Here is a 19754-nt window from a genome sequence, read left to right as displayed (position 1 = left end):
TTTTCCGGGTGGTGGCCGGTGATCTCCCACCCCAGGATAGCGCCGGGGCTGCCAGGACATGCCCTGGGGACACCGTCCATGGCTGCTCCTGGCATTTCTGCCCTGGGACGTCACCCGGCATTCCCGGTCCCCTCTGGGATGCCCCTCCCAGCGCCCCAAGGGTTAACGGTGTCCAGCAGGGTGGCCCCTCTCTCCCCGTGTAACCTGGCCAGCCACGGGGCCACCATGGGGACATCCAGGCTGGGACATCCAGGCTGGGACGTGGAGATCATCCAGGCTGGGACATCCAGCAGGGAAATCCATCCCTCCATCCCAGCCAGCATGGGGACATCAGGGACATCCAGGCTGGGAAATCCCTCCATCCAGGCCAGCACTGGGACATTGAGATCATCCAGGCTGGGACATCCATCCCTCCATCCAGGCAGGGATATCCCATCCTAAGGCCATCAAGGCCAGCCGGACCCCCCTGGCCCTCCCAGATCCGACTGCGGCCCATGAAGCTCTCCCGGACACGTCGTCACCGTCGCTCCTGCCCCTCCGGATCCCAGTGGGAATTCCCCTGCATCCCGGCGGGGTGCTGGGATGCTCCAAGCCCCACCCGTGCCCGGTGTCCCTGGGGCGGCAGGGAAAAAAGAGTTCCCCATCGGTCCTCGGCATTGGGATGGAGCAGGGGATATTCCTGTGGGAACCTGCTCCAGGCTGGTCCCCCCCAGTATTCCCAAAAAATAAAAAACCCATTGGATCCGGCACAATTTAGGGGGAGAGCTCCATTTCCCTGCTCGGAACGGGGCTGGGTTGAGACGAATTCTGCGCATCCTGCGGTCCTGGCTCTGGGATGACACCTGGAAAAGCTTGGGAATGCAGCTTCTCCGACCTGGACTGACAGTCAGGAGCCGAGGTGGAGACTTTTGGCTCAGAAAAACCTTGGAAAAGCCTGGTGCCAGGAGTGCTCCAGGACGTGAATGTCCTGGATCTTGTCCCTGCGGGAAGAGGCGCCAGTGGGAAGGACACCGGGACTTTGTCCTGGGAGCAGCTGCTGCTCCAACCTCTTTGGATACCTTGGAAAAACAGGGAAAAACGCCCAGGTGGATTTGGAGCTCCAGATTCCTTAATTTTCCAGAGCCGGACCAGGTTTCTTTCCCTGAAAAATCAGCGTTTGGATGTGGAAAAGTGGGATTAGGGAGCTCAGGAAAAGTGGAATTTTCCGGCTTTTCCAGGTGGATGAGTGACTCCAGGTCAGGGATATTTCCCACGGAAAACGTTGGGAATTGAGGGGGGAGGAGTTCCCAAGGCCAGCTCCTCATTCCTGGGGGATTTTGGTGATCCCCTCACTGTCCCTTTTGGAGTTGGGAATGACATTCTGGTGACATCTCAGGGATATCCTGGAACCATCCCGGTGCCATCCCAACTCCCCTCAGCCAGGGATCCAATCCAATCCCACTGAATTATCCTAAACCAAACAGGGATAACACATCCCAGGGAAGGGAAATTCCCTGTTCCAAATCCTTCCAGCCCTTCCAGCATTTTCCACATCCCAATCCGTGCCCCATTCCTGCCCTCTGGAAGTGCTGGCCAGCCCTTTCCTGGCACATCCCAATGATTTATTGAGCACCTTCTATCCATAACAAAAAAAGGCATTCAAAATTCCCTGAGCTTGGAAACAGTCGGGATATCGGGATATCGGGATATTCGTTGCCACCTTCTCACTCGGCGTTTATGAGGAGTACGGATTTATTGAAATATATATTTATATTTATATATAGATCTTTTCCAACCCCTTTCCCAGGGATTTTCCCCCCTCCCCCAAACCCTTCCCAAACCCAGATCCGGGCTCAGTTTTTGTTGGGAATTCTCTGCCTGGCCGGGACGTACGGCAGCAACGTCTGCGTGCTCTTATCAGCCACAGTCTGGGTGCTGCTGTTCCTCGTGGCCCTGCGGATCGGGATGGCTCCCGGATTCCTCGGGAGCTGCTCCCGAGTCCCCTTCCTGCCGGGATCGTCGGGAACGTCGGGAACGTCGTTGTCGCCGTCGTCATCACAGCACAGGGCATGGTAGAGCACCTTGTCGCTGAAGCGGACGCGCTCCCGCGTCCCTGCCGGCCGCTGCGCTGGGATTTTGGGAATGGCCGTGCTCCCGAAACATTCCTCGCTGGAGGAATCCGGGGTTCCCTCACCCCCACGGGGGCCGTTGGCCACGGGGACCCCCCCGTTCATCAGCCGGGCCGGCGGTGGCCGCAGAGGCTCCGGACAATCGCCGGGGTCCGAGGGCGTGGAGGCGTCCAGGAAGGAGCAGAATTCCCAACTGTCCGAGAGGATGTCGGAAGCGGCGAAGTCCAGCGGGCCCAGCTCGAGGCTGGCGCCGCCCCGGTCGCTGCTGGACGTGCTGCTGGCCGTGGCCGGAGTCCAAGCATCCGGCTCCAGGTCCAGAGCAAAGTCCGACGTCAGGCGGTCAATCTGGGACACGACCTGCGGAGACAGGGATGGACACAGGGATGGATGATGGATGGATGGATGGATGGATGGATGGATGATGGATGGATGAATGGATGGATGGATGATGAATGGATGGATGGATGGATGGATGATGGATGATGGATGACGGATGGATGATGGATGGATGATGGATGGATGATGGATGGATGATGGATGATGGATGGATGATGGATGGATGATGGATGGATGATGGATGATGGATGGATGGATGGATGATGGATGGATGGATGATGGATGGATGATGGATGGATGGATGATGGATGATGGATGATGGATGATGGATGGATGATGGATGGATGATGGATGGATGATGGATGGATGGATGATGGATGGATGATGGATGGATGATGGATGATGGAAGGATGATGGATGGATGATGGATGATGGATGGATGATGGATGGATGATGGATGATGGATGGATGATGGATGGATGGATGATGGATGATGGATGGATGGATGATGGATGGATGGATGGATGGATGGATGATGGATGATGGATGGATGGATGATGGATGGATGGATGGATGATTGATGGATGATGGATGGATGATGGATGGATGGATGGATGATGGATGATGGATGGATGATGGATGGATGGATGGATGATGGATGATGGATGGATGATGGATGATGGATGGATGATGGATGGATGGATGATGGATGGATGGATGGATGGATGATGGATGGATGGATGATGGATGGATGGATGGATGGATGGATGGATGGATGGATGATGGATGGATGGATGATGGATGGATGGATGATGGATGATGGATGATGGATGGATGGATGATGGATGGATGGATGATGGATGGATGATGGATGGATGGATGGATGATGGATGATGGATGATGGATGGATGATGGATGGATGGATGGATGGATGGATGATGGATGGATGGATGATGGATGGATGGATGGATGGATGGATGGATGATGGATGGATGGATGATGGATGGATGATGGATGGATGGATGGATGATGGATGATGGATGATGGATGGATGATGGATGATGGATGGATGGATGGATGGATGGATGGACGGATGATGGATGGATGGATGGAATCCATGGATGGATGGATGGATGGATGGACCCAACTTCTCCTCTTCTACTTCCACATTGTTTTCCCATCCCATATCTTCCAGGGAAAGTTCCCTGGAAAAGGGATACCTCCATCCCTCAAGGTTTGGCTTTGAGGCTCATTGGGAATATCCCCAGGTAAGCCTGGAATTCAGGAAAACTCCTTTTCCGTCTTCCACATCCCTTTTCCTTTCATTTTTTCCTTTTTTTTAGGGGGGAAAGAAAAGCCTAACCTTGAGAAAAAGAGTTTATAAAAAGGGATTTTCTGACCACTGCATTTTTGGGAAAAGAAAAAGATCGGGAAGAAGATCTGGGAATCTTTGGGAATACCCCATTACCAAATGGTTCTGATGGAATGGGATCCCCTCTGTTTCCACCTGGAATTTCAGTGCTGGGACAGGGCCAGAACATCCCCGTCACCTGAGGACCCATCCCAATCCCAGTCCCTTCCCAATCCCGGTCCCATCCCAATCCTGGTCCCGTCCCAATCCTGGTCCCGTCCCAATCCCGGTCCCATCCCAGAACCGCTGTCACTCACGGCTGTCCTCATCCCAGGATTAATGTCACTCCAGGTTATTTTTAGGATCATTCCCTATTTTAAACCAGGATTAAGTCCCTCGGTGACACTCAGCTCCCGTGGAGGATTTACACGGAAAGAAGGATTTGGGATTTGCTACCCCCCCTCCCTTTTCCTCCCTCACCAAGGCTGGCAGAGCTTTTCCAGTTTGGAGGGGGGGGAAAATCCTCCTGATTCCCTGGGAATATCCCCAGGGATTCATCCCAAACCCTCTCTCCTGCTTGTAGGGGACAAATTCCCAGGAAACTGGGAAGGATTCATCCCCCACAAGCAGGGGCGGAGGTTCGGGATGAGTTCCTGGTGCCAGCCAGAGGCTTCCCAATAAAATCCCAGCTGGAATGTTCCTGCCCAGCTTGGGCTCATGTGGGACAGCTGGAGCCCCATCCTTGGGGTTTTTTGGGATTTTTGGGGTTTTGGCTGCAGACCAAACCCAAGGTCCCTTCCGGGGGTTGGGATTGGTGGCTCCTGATCCCGGATTTTGGGCTGGGATCAGAAGGGGGGGAATCCTATGGGATCCAAGGGTGGGGTCCAATGGGATCAGAGAGGTGGGATCTGATGGAATCAAAGGGTTGGGATATCGGGATCCAAAGGGTTGGGATCTGACAGGATCCAAGGGTGGGATCTGACGGCCCTTCCATCCCCACAGGGATTTGGGAAGAGGACTGGGAAGTGGATCCAAGCCTGGGATGGGGAGATCCAGGCCCGGCACTACTTGGGGGAGGATCCCCTCCCAGCATTCCAGAGGGATGGAATGGTTTTTCCCAATCCCAAACCCAACACCTCGCCTTCCCAGGGATTTTGGGGGATGTCCCACAATCCCTTGGCTGCTGGTCCCATCCCGAGCACCTCTGTCCAGGCATTTTGGGATCCAAAGTTTTTCCAAGGAATTCTGGATTGGTTTGGATTGGAATCCTTAGTTCCCATTCCCACGGGCACACTTCCCACTATCCCAGGTTGCTCCAAGACCCAAAGCCCAGCCTGGCTTGGGACACTTCCAGGGGTGGATTTTCCAGCTGATTTTCCAGGCTGGATTCCATCTGGATCTGTCCAGGACCTAAAATTCCCTGGCCCTATTCCAAATCATCCCAAAGGTCTTTCCTGGAATCCATCCATGGATAAAACAGCCAAATCACCAAATCCCAGCTCCCAAAACTCCCCAAATCCCAGCTCCTAAAATCTCCAAATCTCATCTCCCAAAATCCCCCAAACCCAGCTCCCAAAATCCCCAAAAAAGTGCTCCCAAAATCCCACAAACCGATTCCCCAAATCCCCCAAACCCACTCCTAAAGTCCCCCAAACTCGCTCCCAAAATCCCCCAAACCGATTCCCAAAATTCTCAGAACCCAGCTCCAAAAATTCCCCAAAACCCAGCTCCTAAATAATTCCCAACCCTGTCCCAAAAGTGCTGTTTTTTGGCAAAACAAAACCCTGGACCTTCCTGAGCATTCCTGGTTAATTCCCAATTGTTCCCAGCATTATTAAGGAATTTTTTCCCATTGGGATCATGGTAGGATTTCTTCAGGGAAAAGGCTGGGAGGGAACTCCTTGGGGTGCTGGGATCCCATGGATCCCAATAATTCCAGATGGAATGGGCTCTTCCCATGGGAATTTTTGGGGGGTTTTGAATGGAGATTCGGGGATTTCTCCATCCAAGGATTTTAATCATCGTTTTCCCCAACACAGAACACCCGGGAAAAATTCTGGGCACAAACGGATGGGAAGGAAGGAGGGAGACTGGGAAAAGCAGGATGTGACAAATCCAGGACATTTTGGTGGCCCTGAGGAGACCCCAATCCATGATCCCACCTCATCTCAGAGCCACCAACCTGGGACATTCCAAACATTCCATGGGGTCACCTCAACGTCACAAATCCAAGATTTTGGTGGCCTTGAGCAGAGATGGACACTGGGATGGACATTCCAAGCATTCCATGGGGACACCTCAACGTCACAAATCCAGGACATTTTGGTGGCCCTGAGGGATCCAAATCCATGATCCCACCTCATCTCAGAGCCACCAACCTGGGACATTCCAAAGATTCCATGGGGAAGCCCTAATGTCACAAATCCAGGATTTTGGTGGCCTTGAGCAGAGATGGACACTGGGATGGACATTCCAAACATTCCATGGGGACATCCCAATGTCACAAATCCAGGACACTTTGGATTTGGGATCCCAATCCATGATCCCACCTCATCTCAGAGCCACCAACCTGGGACATTCCAAACATTCCATGGGGTCACCTCAACGTCACAAATCCAAGATTTTGGTGGCCTTGAGCAGAGATGGACACTGGGATGGACATTCCAAACATTCCATGGGGACACCTCCGTGTCACAAATCCAGGACATTTTGGTGGCCCTGAGGGGACCCCAATCCATGATCCCACCCCATGAATTCCCAAAACCCAAATTCCACACTTTTCCGGAGCTCTGGCTTTTGGAATTCTGGGTTATCCTGGTGGGAGCAGCGAGGTTTAGGACAGGAACCTGAATTTTGTGAGGTTTCAGATAAATTTTGGAATCAAAAAAGGGGGAAATTTGGACCAATAAAAGGGGGGAAATTGGATCAATAAAAGTGAGAATTGTGGATCAATAAGAGGAAAAAATTTGGAACAAAAAAAAGGGGAAAATTTGGGTCATGAAAGGGAAAATTGGGCCAAAAAGGAGGAAATTTTGGCTTGAAAAAGAGGAAATTTTGGATCAGTGAAAGGGGGAAATTTGGATTGATAAAGGGAAAAACGGCAATCAATAAAAGGAGGAAACTTGGATCAAAAATGGGGCAAATTTTGGCTCAAAAAAAGGGGAAAATTGGAATCAATAAAAGGGGGGAAATGGGTCAATAAAATGGGGAATTGACTTGAAAAAAGGAGGAAACTGGAACAAAAAAAGGGAGAAATTTGGGTCAAAAAAGGGGAATAATTGGCTCAAAAGAGGGAAAATTTGGATTCATAAAAGGGGAAATTGGACTCAAAAAAAGGGGAAAAATTTACCCCAAAAAAGAGGAAATTTGGAATAGAAAAAGGGGGGAATTCGGGTGAATAAAAGGGGAAAATTTGGATCGATAAAGCAGAAAAATGGGGGGAAATTTGGGATTGCTTATTTTCCTCCTTTTTTTTTCTTTTTTTGGGAAAATCCAACTCATCCAGAATCCCCCTGGTGCTGCCACCGCTGCCCCATCCCAAGCTGGGAATGGGGAAATTTGGGACAGGACATTCCCAACGTTATCCCAGGGATTTTCCTGCCTCGGGATTTGACAAATCACAGCCAAATTTCCTCCTCCCGAACTGGGAGTGGGGAAATTTGGGACAGACATTCCCAGCCTTACCCCGGGAGTTTTCCTGCCTCAGGATTTTGTGATTTCCTCCTCAGATTTTGGCACCTCAGCCGGATCCTTCCTGGGATCTCTCTGCCATCCCAGCCCAGCCCAGGACGGGGGGAAAATTTGGGACAGGACATTCCCAGCGTTATCCCGGGGGTTTTCCTGCCTCGGGATTTTGCCCAAATTTCCTCCTCTCTTCGGCAACCTCAGCTCGGGGAGATCCCCGCGGGTTCCGCGGCTGCCGCCACATCCCGAGCCGGGAACGGGACAAACCCGGGACCCTCTGGGGATTATCCCGGGGTTTTCCTACCTCGCGGAGCTCCTTGGCCACCTCCTTGAGCTCTCGCAGGATTCCCTCGAGCTGCCCGATCACCATCCTCATGCGGCCGCGGATGCGCTCCCTCTCGCCCTCGCTACGGCCGCTGCCGGTGCCGGTGCCGGTGCTGCCGGTGCCGCTGCCGGGCCGCTCCGTGCGCTGCGCATCCCGGCGGCTCCGCGAGTCCATCGTTCCCTACGCGGCCGGGATCGCCGGGCCGGTGTCCATCCCGCTGCTCCCCGCCCGGCCCGGCCCGGGCAGCTCTCACCATCTTAACGCCGCCGCCGCTGCCCGGGGCGATCGGGGCGCACCATGCGGGGGGACGCGGGAGCTGGCCCGGGGGTGACACCGCCAGCAGCAGCAGCAGGAGCAGGAGGAGGAGGAGGAGGAGAGGAGGAGAGGAGGAGGAGGAGGAAGAGGAGGAGGAGGAGAGGCTGGGATTTGCCAGGAAGGGGACTTGGCGCGGCTCGGTGTCTCCAAGGAGGGCTGGCGGGTCCGGCGTTGGCCGCGGGTGGTCAGCGGGGGGGTCCGGCTGTCCTGGGTGGCGCGGGGGGTGGGGGTCCCTCCTCCTGCGGGGACAGAGGGAATGGAAAAGAGCCGGGAAAATCCTCGGGAAGGGCTCTGGGCGCTCCCCTGGTGTCGCGGTGTTCGCCCCGGGCTGAGGAGGGGACAGGATGGGGCCTGGGAATGTCGCTGTCACCCCCTTCAGTCCCCCCCTGTCCGAACCTGGGCACGGCGGGGCCTCCCGGGACACCCAGGGGACACCCAGGGGGACAGAGGGACACCCAGAGGGACAGGGGTACACCCAGGGGGACACCCAGGGGGACACCCAGGGGAACTGGGGGACACCCAGGGGGACACCCAGGGGAACCGGGGGACACCCAGGGGGACATCCAGGGGGACAGCCAGGGAGACGGAGGGACACCCGGGGGACACCCAGGGGGACACCCAGGGGGACACTCAGGGGGACACCCAGGGGGACAGAGGGATAGGGGGACACCCCAGGGACACGGGCACAGCTCTGCACTCACCGGCGCTCTCCGGCCGCTCCCGGGCTTCACTCCCAGCTCTTCCCTGTCCTGTTATCCCCGGCTCCTTCTCTCGCTTCCTCCTCCTCCTCCTCTTCCTCCTCCTCCTCGCCGCCCGCTCCCGCCTTCCTCAGGGCTTTTCCGCGGGGGCCGGGGCCGCTCCGCTCCGCTCGCTGCGGCGAGGGGACCCGCGTTACCGGCGGGGGGACCCGCGTTACCGGCGGGGGGATCCCCGTTACAGGGGCCCCTCCCGGAGCCCTTCCCGCAGTCATTCCCCCTCCCCGGAACGCTCCCGATCCCGGCCCCGCCCCGGCCGCGGCGGGGGGAGAGCGCTCCGTGCCCCCGAGTGCCCCCCCGGGAACCGGGAACGGCTCGGGGGGAGCGGGGCGGGGCGGGGGGCGCCGGTTCGGGGGTGCGGACGGGGAAGGGGAGCTCGCTAGGGCCGCGTTTCCCTCGCCGGTAGCGGCATCCTCCATTCCCAGTATCCCTCAGCCCCGGTACCGGCATCTCTCAGCCCCGGTACCGCCATCCCTCATTCCCGGTACCACCATCCCTCATTCCCGGTCCCGCCATCCCTCATTCCCGGTACCACCATCCCTCATTCCCGGTCTCCGCGCCCTCCGGGGATGGAGGCTGTCGCTATCCGCAGCTTCCAGCCCCGCTCTCCGAATCCTCCATCTCCACATCCTCCATCGCCGGTTCCCGAATTCCCAATTCCCGTCTCCCTCATCCTCCATGCACGCCGCTCCCCGCATCTTCCATCCCTGAATCCTCCATCGCGGTTCCCGCATCCTCCATCCCTTCTCCCGCATTCTTCCATTCCCGAATCCTCCATCCCCTATTCCCGAATCCTCCAGCCCTCCCTTCCCTCTCCCCGGATTTTCCATCCCCGGAGCCTTCATTCCCTATCCCCGCATCCTCCATCTCCGGAGCCCGGATCCTCCAATCCCGGAGCCTCCATTCCCGATTCCCGCTCTCCGCATCCTCCATCCCCCATTGCCACATCCCCTCTCGCCGTGTCCCCTCTCCGGGACCCCCGGGACGCGCTGTGGGCTCGGCAGGGCCGGGCTGGCCCCGTGCTCCTGCCGGGCGGAGCCCCTCCGTGTCCCCATCCCCGGACCCCCATCCCCGGACCCCTGTCCCTCTCCCGGTGTCCCCATCCCCGGACCCCTGTCCCTCTCCCGGTGTCCCCATTCCCGGACCCCTGTCCCTCTCCCGGTGTCCCCATCCCCGATCCCGCAGCCCCGGAAGCCCCCGGGCCCCTTTCCCTGTCTTGGTGTCCCCATCCCCGGTCCTGCACCCCCAGGCCCCTCTACCCTCTCCCGGTGTCCCCATTCCGGTCCCACAACCCCAGACTCCCAGGCCTCTTTCCCTGTCCCGGGCCCCCCATTCCCGGTCCCGGAGCCCGGTCCCGGACCCCCATTCCCGGTGCCGCAGTCCGGTCCCGGAGCCCGGTCCCGGAGCCCCTATTCCCGATCCCGCAGCCCCATTCCCGATCCCGCAGCCCCGTTCCCGATCCCGCAGCCCCTTTCCCGATCCCGGCTCCCCCGTTCCCGGTGCCGCAGCCCGGTCCCGGAGCCCCCCGCACGCACCGGCGGCGCTGCGGGCTCAGGGCCGGGCTCTCCGCGGGCTCCGGGCGGGCGGAGCGGGCCCCGGGCAGGGCCATGAGCGGCGGAGGGCCCGGCCCGGCCCCGCTCCGGCCGCAGCCTCCCCGCGCTGCCCGGCCCCGGCGGCGCTGCTGTGTCACCGGAGGGGCCGGGCCTGAGCCGGGAAACGGGAATTAAAGGCACCGGGAGCCGGGAATGGAGAGGGGATGGAGCGGGAATGGGAATGGAGAAGGGATGGAGCGGGAATGGAGCGGGAATGGAGCGGGAACGGAGCAGGGAATGGAGCGGGAATGGAGCGGAAATAGAGAGGGAATGGAGCAAGGAATGAAGAGGGAATGGAGCAGGAAATGGGAATGGAGCGGGGATGGAGCGGGAATGGGAATGGAGAGGGGATGGGAATGGAGTGGGAATGGAGCGGGAACAGAGCAGGGAATGGAGCAGGGAATGGAGAGGGAATGGAACAGGAAATGGGAATAGAGCGGGGATGGAGCGGGAATGGGAATGGAGTGGGAATGGATTGGGAATGGATTGGAAATGGAGTGGGGATAGAGCAGGAATGGAGAGGGAATGGAGTGGGGAATGGGAATGGAGTGGGGATGGAGCGGGAATGGAGCGGGAATGGGAATGGAGTGGGAATGGATTGGGAATGGAGAGGGAATGGAGCGGGAATGGAGCAGGAATGGATTGGGAATGGAGCAGGAATGGAGAAAGAATGGAGCAGGAATGGAGCAGGGAATGGCGAGGGAATGGATCGAGGCTGGAGCAGGATTAGGATTTTGGGAAACCGGGGCAGGGCTGGGGACATTCCCTCAGGATGAGTCTCCCTTTTCCAGCTTTTCCCCCTCCTCCACAGATGCTCCCCCCGCCTCCTCTCCAGGGGGATTTGGGGATAATTTTTGTGGGATCCAGGAAAAACCCGGCTGGGATGGGAGAGAGGCATCCCAGGAAAGAGAAACATCCATGGATGGATGGATGGCTGTAATCCCTGGGTGGATCCATGGATCCATGGATGGCACAAATCCATTTCCGTAGCCAGGCCGGGTTTATCCCATCATTTCCCCGTTCCCGTTTTCCCCCTCTCCTGCTCCCATCCCTTTTCCCGGTGTTGCTTTAGGAATTGATGGATGGGGCTGTGAATTATTGATCGCATCCCATCGGGATCATTCACAGCGTTCCAGCAGAGCCCAACGGCCCCGAAAACACCCGGAGAGGCTTCGGCTCCTCCCGGAACAACGGGATTTCCCCGGCACGGAAGGGAAGCCCGGGACAGTGGGATTTTTGCGGAGCTTTGAGACCCCTTTTCCCAGGATTTGGGGTTTTTGGGAGCTGTTCCGCCCCCCTGGAAGTGTCAGCCCCGTTTTTTGGGATGGATGAGCTTTGGGGAGGGATTGGGGCAGGGAAAAGCTGATCCCGATCCCACAGCCCAGTGACTCCGGGAATAACATCCTGGATCCTTTGGGATCCCTGATGGATCAGGAATAACGTCCTGGATCCTTTGGGATCACTGATGGATCAGGAATAACGTCCTGGATCCTTTGGGATCACTGATGGATCGGGAATAACATCCTGGATCCTCTGGGAACACTGATGGATTGGGAATAACGTCCTGGATCCTTTGGGATCACTGATGGATCGGGAATAACGTCCTGGATCCTTTGGGATCGCTCCCCTCCCTCCCCTCCCCCGCTCCAGGTCCAGCAGGGGGGACCAAGGGACAGCGGGGGGGGGGGGGGGGGGACCGATGACGCTGATGGCACCGATGGCACTGAGTGTCACATGTGGTAGTGTCCCCAATGTCCCCAGCAGTGTCCCCAGTGTCCCCAGCGCTGTCCCCAGCAGTGTCCCCAGTGTCCCCAGCGCTGTCCCCAGCAGTGTCCCCAGTGTCCCCAGTGTCCCCAGCAGTATCCCCAGCGCTGTCCCCAGCAGTGTCCCCAGCAGTGTCCCCAGCTGTGTCCCCAGTGTCCCTGGCAGTGTCCCCAGCAGTGTCCCCAGCAGTGTCCCCAGTGTCCCCAGCAGTGTCCCCAGCAGTGTCCCCAGCTGTGTCCCCAGTGTCCCCAGCAGTGTCCCCAGCAGTGTCCCCAGTGTCCCCAGCAGTGTCCCCAGCAGCTCCAGCCGCTGTGCTCAGGGGACCCCTGCTGGTGGCACTGCCCTGTCACAGCCAGCCCCGCTCGGCGACACCGCCCGCGCCCGGCACCCAGTGCCACCCCTGGGGACACCTGGGACACCCTGGGGACACCTGGGACACCCTGGGGACACCTTGGGACACCCCGGGGACACCTGGGACACCACTGGGGACACCTGGGACACCCAAGGGCCGGGATGGGGACAGGTTCAGGTGCCACCCCCGGGGCGATGTCCCCATGTCCCCAAAATCCTGGGAAAGGCGGCAGAAAGGATGGGATGGGGATGGGAGCAGCCTTGGGAGCGAGGAACGGGAATTCAATCCATGGAAAACATTCCTGGAGCTGGGGGTGTCCCGAGAATCAGGATCTGGGATAAAAGCAAAGCCCTGAACTCATTCCCTGTTTTCCCTCAGGACAATCCCAAACCCTCGGCCTGGGAAATGGGAATTCCAGGATTTGTGGGAATGAGGCTGGAACAGGCTCTGCCACTCATGGAATGTTGGGACTGGATCTCTGGGATCTCCCATCCCCAAAACCCTGGGATCAGCAGGGAGCAGGACAGATGGGTTTTATCCCATTAATTATTCCCGGTTTTCCCTCTGCTCAGGATGGATTGGAAAAAGCAGGGTGGGAAGAACTGGTGGAGGAAGCTGGGAAATTACAGCAGGGCTGGAATTTTATCCTGGAATGGCTTTATTGAGGGGAGGCATTAAAAAAACCGGGATTTTAATCCCTCGTTACATTGGAAAACCTGATCCCAATCCCAATCCCAATCCCAATCCCAATCCCAATCCTGATCCCAATCCTAAGGAATTCCCTGCTCCAGGTACTGATGGGGGATCCCAGAGGGGATCCCACCCTTGGGATCATCTCCCCACCTTTGAGGGGGGCTTGGGAATGGGATCCGCCAGCACAGATCCCAAATCCCATCCTGGATTTTATTTTGGGATCAAGCTGAATGGGATTGAAGAGGAGAACATCATTCCCAGGAAACCCCAAAGGGGAGGTGCCAGCAGGTCCAGGCGGGATTTCCAGACCTTCCAGAGCACTGGAAGCTCGGTCCAGCGATAAAATTGGGATGGGGCAAGAAGAGGAAAGCCCAAGCAGGAATCTGGGAATTCCAGGATGAAGCGGGATGGTTCCAGGGGCTGTCAGCACGGAGGCGGCTCCGGTGTCACCGTCACCACCGTGGTGTCCTCGTCGCTGTCGTCCGAGCTGCAGATGACGATGATGCTCCCGCCCTCTGCAAGGAAAATCCCAAAATCCTGGATCCCACCGGATCAGCGCTCCCGAGTTTTGCTCCAGGAACCAAACAGAGCTTGGGGGCAACCCCAGGAATGGTGGTGACTCCATGGATCCTGAATTCTATGGATCCTGAATTCCATGGATCCCGCATCCCATGGATCCCTCATTCCATGGATCCCTCATCCCCATGGATCCTGAATTCCATGGATCCTGAATTCCATGGATCCTTCATCCCATGGATCTTGAATTCCATGGATCCATCATCCCATGGATCCTTCATCCCATGGATCCTGAATTGCGTGGATCCATCATTCCATGGATCCTTCATCCCATGGATCCTGAATTCCATGGATCCCTCATCCCCATGGATCCCTCATCCCATGGATCCTTCACTCCATGGATCCCTCACCCCATGGATCCCTCACCCCGTGGATCCCTCACTCCATGGATCCCTCACCCCATGGATCCCTCACTCCATGGATCCCTCACCCCACAGATCACTCGCATCCCCATCCTTGGCCAAAGTTCCCATGCAGTGGGGGCTCAGGAAGGCCGGGAGCGATCCCACGGATCCCGGGAAAAACGGGATAACAAGTCTGGTGCCGTTCCCGGTCCCCACCTGGGTCACCGGCCCTGACGTGGTTGTGCCACGACGTGGAGGGGCCGGGCTCCGTCCGGAATTCCCAGTGGGATTTGGGGTGGCTGGGGCCCGGCTCTTGGTCACATTCCAGCTTCAGGATTTTGGGAGACATCTGGCTGCCCCTCTCCGTGCAGGGAGCCGGCCGCTTGTTCCAGGGGTGCGGGAGAGGCTGGAAAAGTGGGATTGGTGGGATTGGGAATTCCCTCCGGATCCCACCCGGATGGGACGGGCCTCACCTGCTCCACGTGGATCTCCTCAAGGCTGGGGGAGATGCTCCGGGTTTTGGGATGAATCGGATCCTCCTCCTGCGGGAAGAGCTCGGAGTTAGGGCGGACTCGGATCCCAGCGGAGGGGCGGGAACAGCCTCGGGAATGGGGAAACTGAGGCACGGAGGATTTGGGCTGGATCTGGGCGCTGCTCCCGCGGTCATGGAATTCCCCGTGAAAAATGGGGAAATCGTCCCTACGGAGCAGCGGGATGGGGCGGGACCATGCCTGGTGGGATGTGGGAATTCACAGGAATTGAGGAAAAACGGGGAATACCGGGGTGGGAAAAGGGAAAGGAGAGGTCCAGGTTTGGGATGGGGCCCCGATGTCTCACCGGGTCGTTCTCCAGGGCCTCCTGGAGCTCGGGGATGTCCGTGGCTGGGATGGAGAAAACCGGGATGAGATCCCAAACCAGAGCCTGCGGAGCCGGGAAAATCCCGCCCGACGGCTCCGGTCCCCTTCCCTCTGGATTGGGATGGCCCAGGGGGTTTGGGAGGATCCAGGAAGCCGGGAAGGAGCATTCCCAGAGTCCGCGGGATCAGGGGGACACCCCAAAGGGTCTCCGGGAAAACAACGGAGCAAATCCCAGCTCCGGGGGGGATGCGGAGCCGGAGGAGGGAAACGGGAGAGGAGGAGGAGGAGGAGGAGGAGGAGGAGGAGGAGGAGGGAGGAAGGTTTGGGAAAGGAGGAGGAGGAGGAGGAGAGGAAGAAAAAGAAGAAAGAGAAGAAAAAGAAGGCGAAGAAAGAGGAGAAGGAGGAGGAGGAGGAGGACAACCAAACCCAGCCCAGCCAAACCCAGCCCAGCCAAACCCAACCAAACCCAGCCCAGCCAAACCCAACCAAAGCCAGACCAACCAAACCCAGCCCAGCCCAGCCCAGCCCAACCCAGCCCAACCAAACCCAGCCCAACCCAACCAAACCCAACCAAACCCAACCAAACCCAGCCCAACCAAACCCAGCCCAGCCAAACCCAGCCCAGCCAAACCCATCCAAACCCAGCCCAACCAAACCCAACCAAACCCATCCAAACCCAGCCCAACCAAACCCAACCAAACCCAACCAAACCCAACCAAACCCAACCAAACCCAACCAAACCCAACCAAACCCAACCAAACCAAACCAACCCAACCCAACCCAACCAAACCAAACCCAAGCCAGCCCACCCAAACCCAGCCCAACCCATCCCCTCCCAGCCCGGCTCACCGGGGCCCCCCGTGACGCGCTCCACCAGCGCCCGCAGCCGCGCCCGGCACTCGGCGAAGCGCGGGGGCTCTTGAGGCTCGGGGGGCCGGGGCGGCCGCAGCTGCCGCAGCCGCCGCAGCGCGCCCTTGACGAAGGGCTGCATGTCCATCAGCTCCTGCTCGCCGCCGTAGCGCCCCAGCCGCTCCGCCAGCCTCTCGGCCGCCTCCAGCCGCTGCAGCACCTCCTCGGCGCCGCGCAGCTCCTCGTCCGGCCCGCTCCGGCCGCTCTCCGGCCGTGCCTCCAGCAGCGCCTGCAGCTCCTCGGCCTCGCCGCGCAGCAGCCGCTGCAGCCGCTCGCAGCTGGCGTGGACGCTCTCCTGCAGCCGCCGCCGCCGCTCCTCTTGCCGGGCGGCCTCGGCGCGGAGCCGCCCCAGCGAGGCCTGGAAGGCGGCGCGGAGCTGGCGCAGGTCGCGGCGCAGGGAGCGCAGCTCGTCCCGGCGGCGCAGGGTCTCGGCACCGAGGTCGCGGAAGGGCGCGTGGCGAGTGTCCAGCAGCGCGCAGGGACAGCACAGCGCGCGCTCGCAGCGGGGACAGTAGATGCTGCGAGGAGGGGACACGGGTGACACCGGGGCCAGAGCCACGGCGGGGGAACGGGGGAGAGGGATGGGTGGGGTGGGTGGGGTGGACAGGGGTCAGTGATAGACACAGGTGAGGGATGGACAGGGGTCAGGGATGGACACAGGTCAGGGATGGACACAGGTCAGGGGTGGACACAGGTCAGGGATGGACACAGGTCAGGGATGGACACAGGTCAGGGGTGGACACAGGTCAGGGATGGACAGGGGTCACTGAGGGACAGGGGTCAGGGATGGACAGGGGTCAGGGATGGACACAGGTCAGAGATGGACACAGGTCAGGGGTGGACACAGGTCAGGGGTGGACACAGGTCAGGGATGGACAGGGGTCAGTGATGGACACAGGTCAGGGATGGACAGGGGTCAGTGATGGACAGGGGTCAGTGATGGACAGGGGTCAGGGATGGACACAGGTCAGGGATGGACACAGGTCAGGGATGGACACAGGTCAGGGATGGACAGGGGTCACTGAGGGACAGGGGTCAGGGATTGACAGGGGTCAGGGATTTGGGGACAGGATGGGATTTAGGAACAGGACTAGGTTTGGGGACAGGACAATGAGATCAGGATGGGATCTGGGGACAGGATGAGGTTTGGGGACTAATCTTGGGAACAGGATGGGATTTAGGGACAGGATTTGGAATTTGGGAACAGGATGAGGGACAGAAGGGGATTGATTTAGGTACAGGACAGTGTTTGAGATCAGGATGGGATTTGGGGACAGACGAGGTTTGGGGACAGGACAATGGTTGGGATCAGGACGGGATTCGGGCACAGGATTTGGAATTTGGGCCTGGGGACGAGCTTGGGGCAGCACACCCACCTGCAGACACGGCTCTCCTGGGGGTGGCTGCTGGAGGAGCAGAAGATGCTGCAGGAGGTTTTGGTGTCCCGCAGGAAGCTCCGCGCCGAGCCCGCCCGCAGCTCCTCCACCTTGAGGAACCTGTGCTCCTTCTTCTTGTGCCACCAGCGGTGCTCCTCGGAGCAGCGGCCGCACAGGAACTCCTCGCACTCCTCGCACCACACCAGCGCCTCCTCGGCGCGGCAGCGGCCGCAGCAGGGCCCGCGGGAGCTGCGGATCTGCTTCCAGAGCTGCAGGCGGCTCCGGAGGTTGCTGAAGAGCAGGTTATCCACGGCCGGAGCGGCCGCGGCCGCCTGGCAGCGCGGGCACTGCTTGGCATCGCTCAGGCAGCCGGGGCACAGCGTGTGCAGGCAGCCGAGCAGCCGGGGGTGAGCCGAGTCCTGCCCGCAGCCCTCGCACAGCAGGAACTGGAAATCCTCGTCATCCTCACCACCATCATCATCCTCATCCTCCTCCTCCTCCCGAGGCGGGGCGGCGGCGCCCGCGGAGGGTCCCGGTGCTGGCGGGGCCTCGCTGCCGTCTCCAGTTCCGTCTCCATCTGGGGAGGATGAGGAGGGAATGTTTTCCCCCGTGGGATGGGCCCCAGGAACCCGGCTCGGGGTTCTGCGCTCGCTCCGCCCTCCCCGAGCTCTTCCTGGAATTCGGGATTTCCAAACCGCCCCCGCGCCGAGGTGGAAGCGAAAGCAAAAGGGTTTTGGGGCGGCCACCGCCCCTTCCTGCCCCGACAGAGGGAAAAGCGGGGACACCCCTGGCAGCGACCCCAAAATCCCCCTGGCAGCGACCCCAAAATCCCCCTGGCAGCGACCCCAAAATCTCCCCGGCAGTGACCCCAAAATCCCCCCGGCAGTGACCCCAAAACCCCCCGGCAATGACCCCAAAATCCCCCCAGCAATGACCCCAAAACTCCCCCGGCAGCGACCCCAAAATCTCCCCGGCAGTGACCCCAAAACCCCCCGGCAATGACCCCAAAATCCCCCCGGTAGTGACCCCAAAATCCCCCCGGCAGTGACCCCAAAACCCTCCCCGGCAGAGCTGTCCCCAGCACCAGCCCTGACCCCAGAGGTGTCCCCAAGATGTCCCCAAGGTGTCACCAAGTGTCCCCCCCGGGCCCTGCCCCCGCTCGGCAGTGCGGCCAAGCCCCTCCCCCTTCCCCACACAAATATTTGGGGAGGACAAAAAAAAAAGCCCAATGCGGGGCCGGGCCCACCCCCAGAGATTCCGCACCCCAAAAACCTCCCCCGAGCGGGAGGGGGGTTTGGGACGGGGGGTTTGGGGTGGAGGTTTTGGGGAGAGGGTTTTGGGGCTGGGGTTTTGGGGAGGAGGCTTTGGGGCGGGGGGTTTGGGGTGAAGGTTTTGGGGAGGAGGTTTTGGGGCGGGGGGTTTGGGGTGGAGGTTTTGGGGAGGGGGTTTTGGGGAGGGGGTTTTGGGGAGGGGGTTTTGGGGAGGGGGTTTTGGGGAGGGGGTTTTAGGGAGAGGGTTTTGGGGAGGGGGTTTGGGGAGGGGGTGGCGGGGGGCTCGGCGCTGTCCCCGGTACCTGTCGGGGCCGGCGGGGGCGCGGCGGGGCTGTCGGGCATGGGAGCGGCGAGGCCCGGGCGGCTGGAACGGGAGAGAAAAGGAGGAGCTGGGGAGAGGGAGGGGAGAGGGGCGGGAGAGGGGCGGGAGGAGATGGGGAGAGGGGCGGGAAGAGATGGGGAGAGGGAAGAGGGGAGAGGGAAGAGGGGAGAGGAGCGGGAGAGGGGCGGGAGGAGATGGAATAGGGAGGGGAGAGGGGCGGGAGAGGGGCGGGAGGAGATGGCGATAGGGAGGGGAGAGGGGCGGGAGGAGATGGCGATAGGGAGGGGAGAGGGGCGGGAGGAGATGGCGATAGGGAGGGGAGAGGGGCGGGCCCGGAGCTGTGCGGGGGTTCCCGGAGAATCCGGGGGTGCGGGGACCCGGATGGGAACGGGGGAATGAGGGAATTCTGGGATCGGGATGGGGATGCAGGAATTGTCACCCCAGATTTGTCACCTGAGAATTGTCACCCGGGGTGGCACCGCTGGGAATTGTCACCTGGGAATTGTCACCGGTGAATTGTCACCCGGGATTTGTCACCGGGATTTGTCACTTGGGAATTGTCACCGGGAATTGTCACCGAGGTGACACTGCCGGGATTTGTCACCCGGGAATTGCCCCTGAGGTGGCACCTGGGGGGTGTCATGGCTGGGAATTGTCACTGGGAATTGTCACCGGTGAATTGTCATCCGGGAATTGTCACTGGGAATTGTCACCGGGGAATTGTCACGGGGAATTGTCATCCGGGAATTGTCACCAGGAATTGTCACTGGGGAATTGTCACGGGGAATTGTCACCGGGGAATTGTCACCGGGGAATTGTCACGG

General features: G+C 59.5%; 2 protein-coding genes across 3 annotated transcripts; both read right to left on the bottom strand.

Annotated features, from left to right (window-relative positions):
- Positions 1 to 1767: 1767 nt before the first annotated feature.
- INSYN1 (inhibitory synaptic factor 1) lies at positions 1768 to 10551 on the bottom strand. The gene is made up of 4 exons (XM_058847070.1): positions 10410 to 10551; positions 8821 to 8990; positions 7784 to 8358; positions 1768 to 2465 (listed from the first exon to the last, which is right to left on the bottom strand). Exons 3-4 carry the CDS (start codon positions 7976 to 7978, stop codon positions 1833 to 1835), a joined length of 828 nt encoding a protein of 275 aa, XP_058703053.1. The 5' UTR covers positions 7979 to 8358; positions 8821 to 8990; positions 10410 to 10551; the 3' UTR covers positions 1768 to 1832.
- Positions 10552 to 13234: 2683 nt separating this feature from the next.
- PML (PML nuclear body scaffold) lies at positions 13235 to 19046 on the bottom strand. Of its 2 annotated transcripts, XM_058847060.1 has the most exons (7): positions 18911 to 19046; positions 17338 to 17914; positions 15902 to 16479; positions 15033 to 15076; positions 14669 to 14737; positions 14412 to 14601; positions 13235 to 13790 (listed from the first exon to the last, which is right to left on the bottom strand). In XM_058847060.1, the coding sequence occupies exons 1-7, from the start codon at positions 18948 to 18950 to the stop codon at positions 13699 to 13701; spliced, it is 1590 nt and encodes a 529-aa protein (XP_058703043.1). In that variant the 5' UTR covers positions 18951 to 19046; the 3' UTR covers positions 13235 to 13698. The 2 variants fall into 2 exon arrangements, with proteins under 2 accessions (XP_058703043.1, XP_058703044.1); XM_058847061.1 differs by lacking the exon at positions 14412 to 14601.
- Positions 19047 to 19754: the final 708 nt, after the last annotated feature.

Source organism: Poecile atricapillus, chromosome 11 (genome assembly GCF_030490865.1).
Source record: "Poecile atricapillus isolate bPoeAtr1 chromosome 11, bPoeAtr1.hap1, whole genome shotgun sequence".
Taxonomy (NCBI): domain Eukaryota; kingdom Metazoa; phylum Chordata; class Aves; order Passeriformes; family Paridae; genus Poecile; species Poecile atricapillus.
The sequence above is the reverse complement of the archived record's forward strand: the minus strand, read 5'-3'. Positions and strand labels throughout refer to the sequence as shown.

Excerpts from the sequence above, each read along its gene's own strand:
- INSYN1 (XM_058847070.1), bottom strand. The coding sequence starts at position 7,978 with ATGGACTCGCGGAGCCGCCGGGATGCGCAGCGCACGGAGCGGCCCGGC. Across the intron at positions 2,466-7,783 it reads TGGCCAAGGAGCTCCGCGAG|GTCGTGTCCCAGATTGACCG; the intron begins GTAGGAAAACCC and ends CTGTCTCCGCAG.
- PML (XM_058847060.1), bottom strand. The coding sequence starts at position 18,950 with ATGCCCGACAGCCCCGCCGCGCCCCCGCCGGCCCCGACAG. Across the intron at positions 16,480-17,337 it reads CAGGAGAGCCGTGTCTGCAG|CATCTACTGTCCCCGCTGCG; the intron begins GTGGGTGTGCTG and ends CCCTCCTCGCAG. Across the intron at positions 14,738-15,032 it reads AGGCCCTGGAGAACGACCCG|GAGGAGGATCCGATTCATCC; the intron begins GTGAGACATCGG and ends CTCTTCCCGCAG.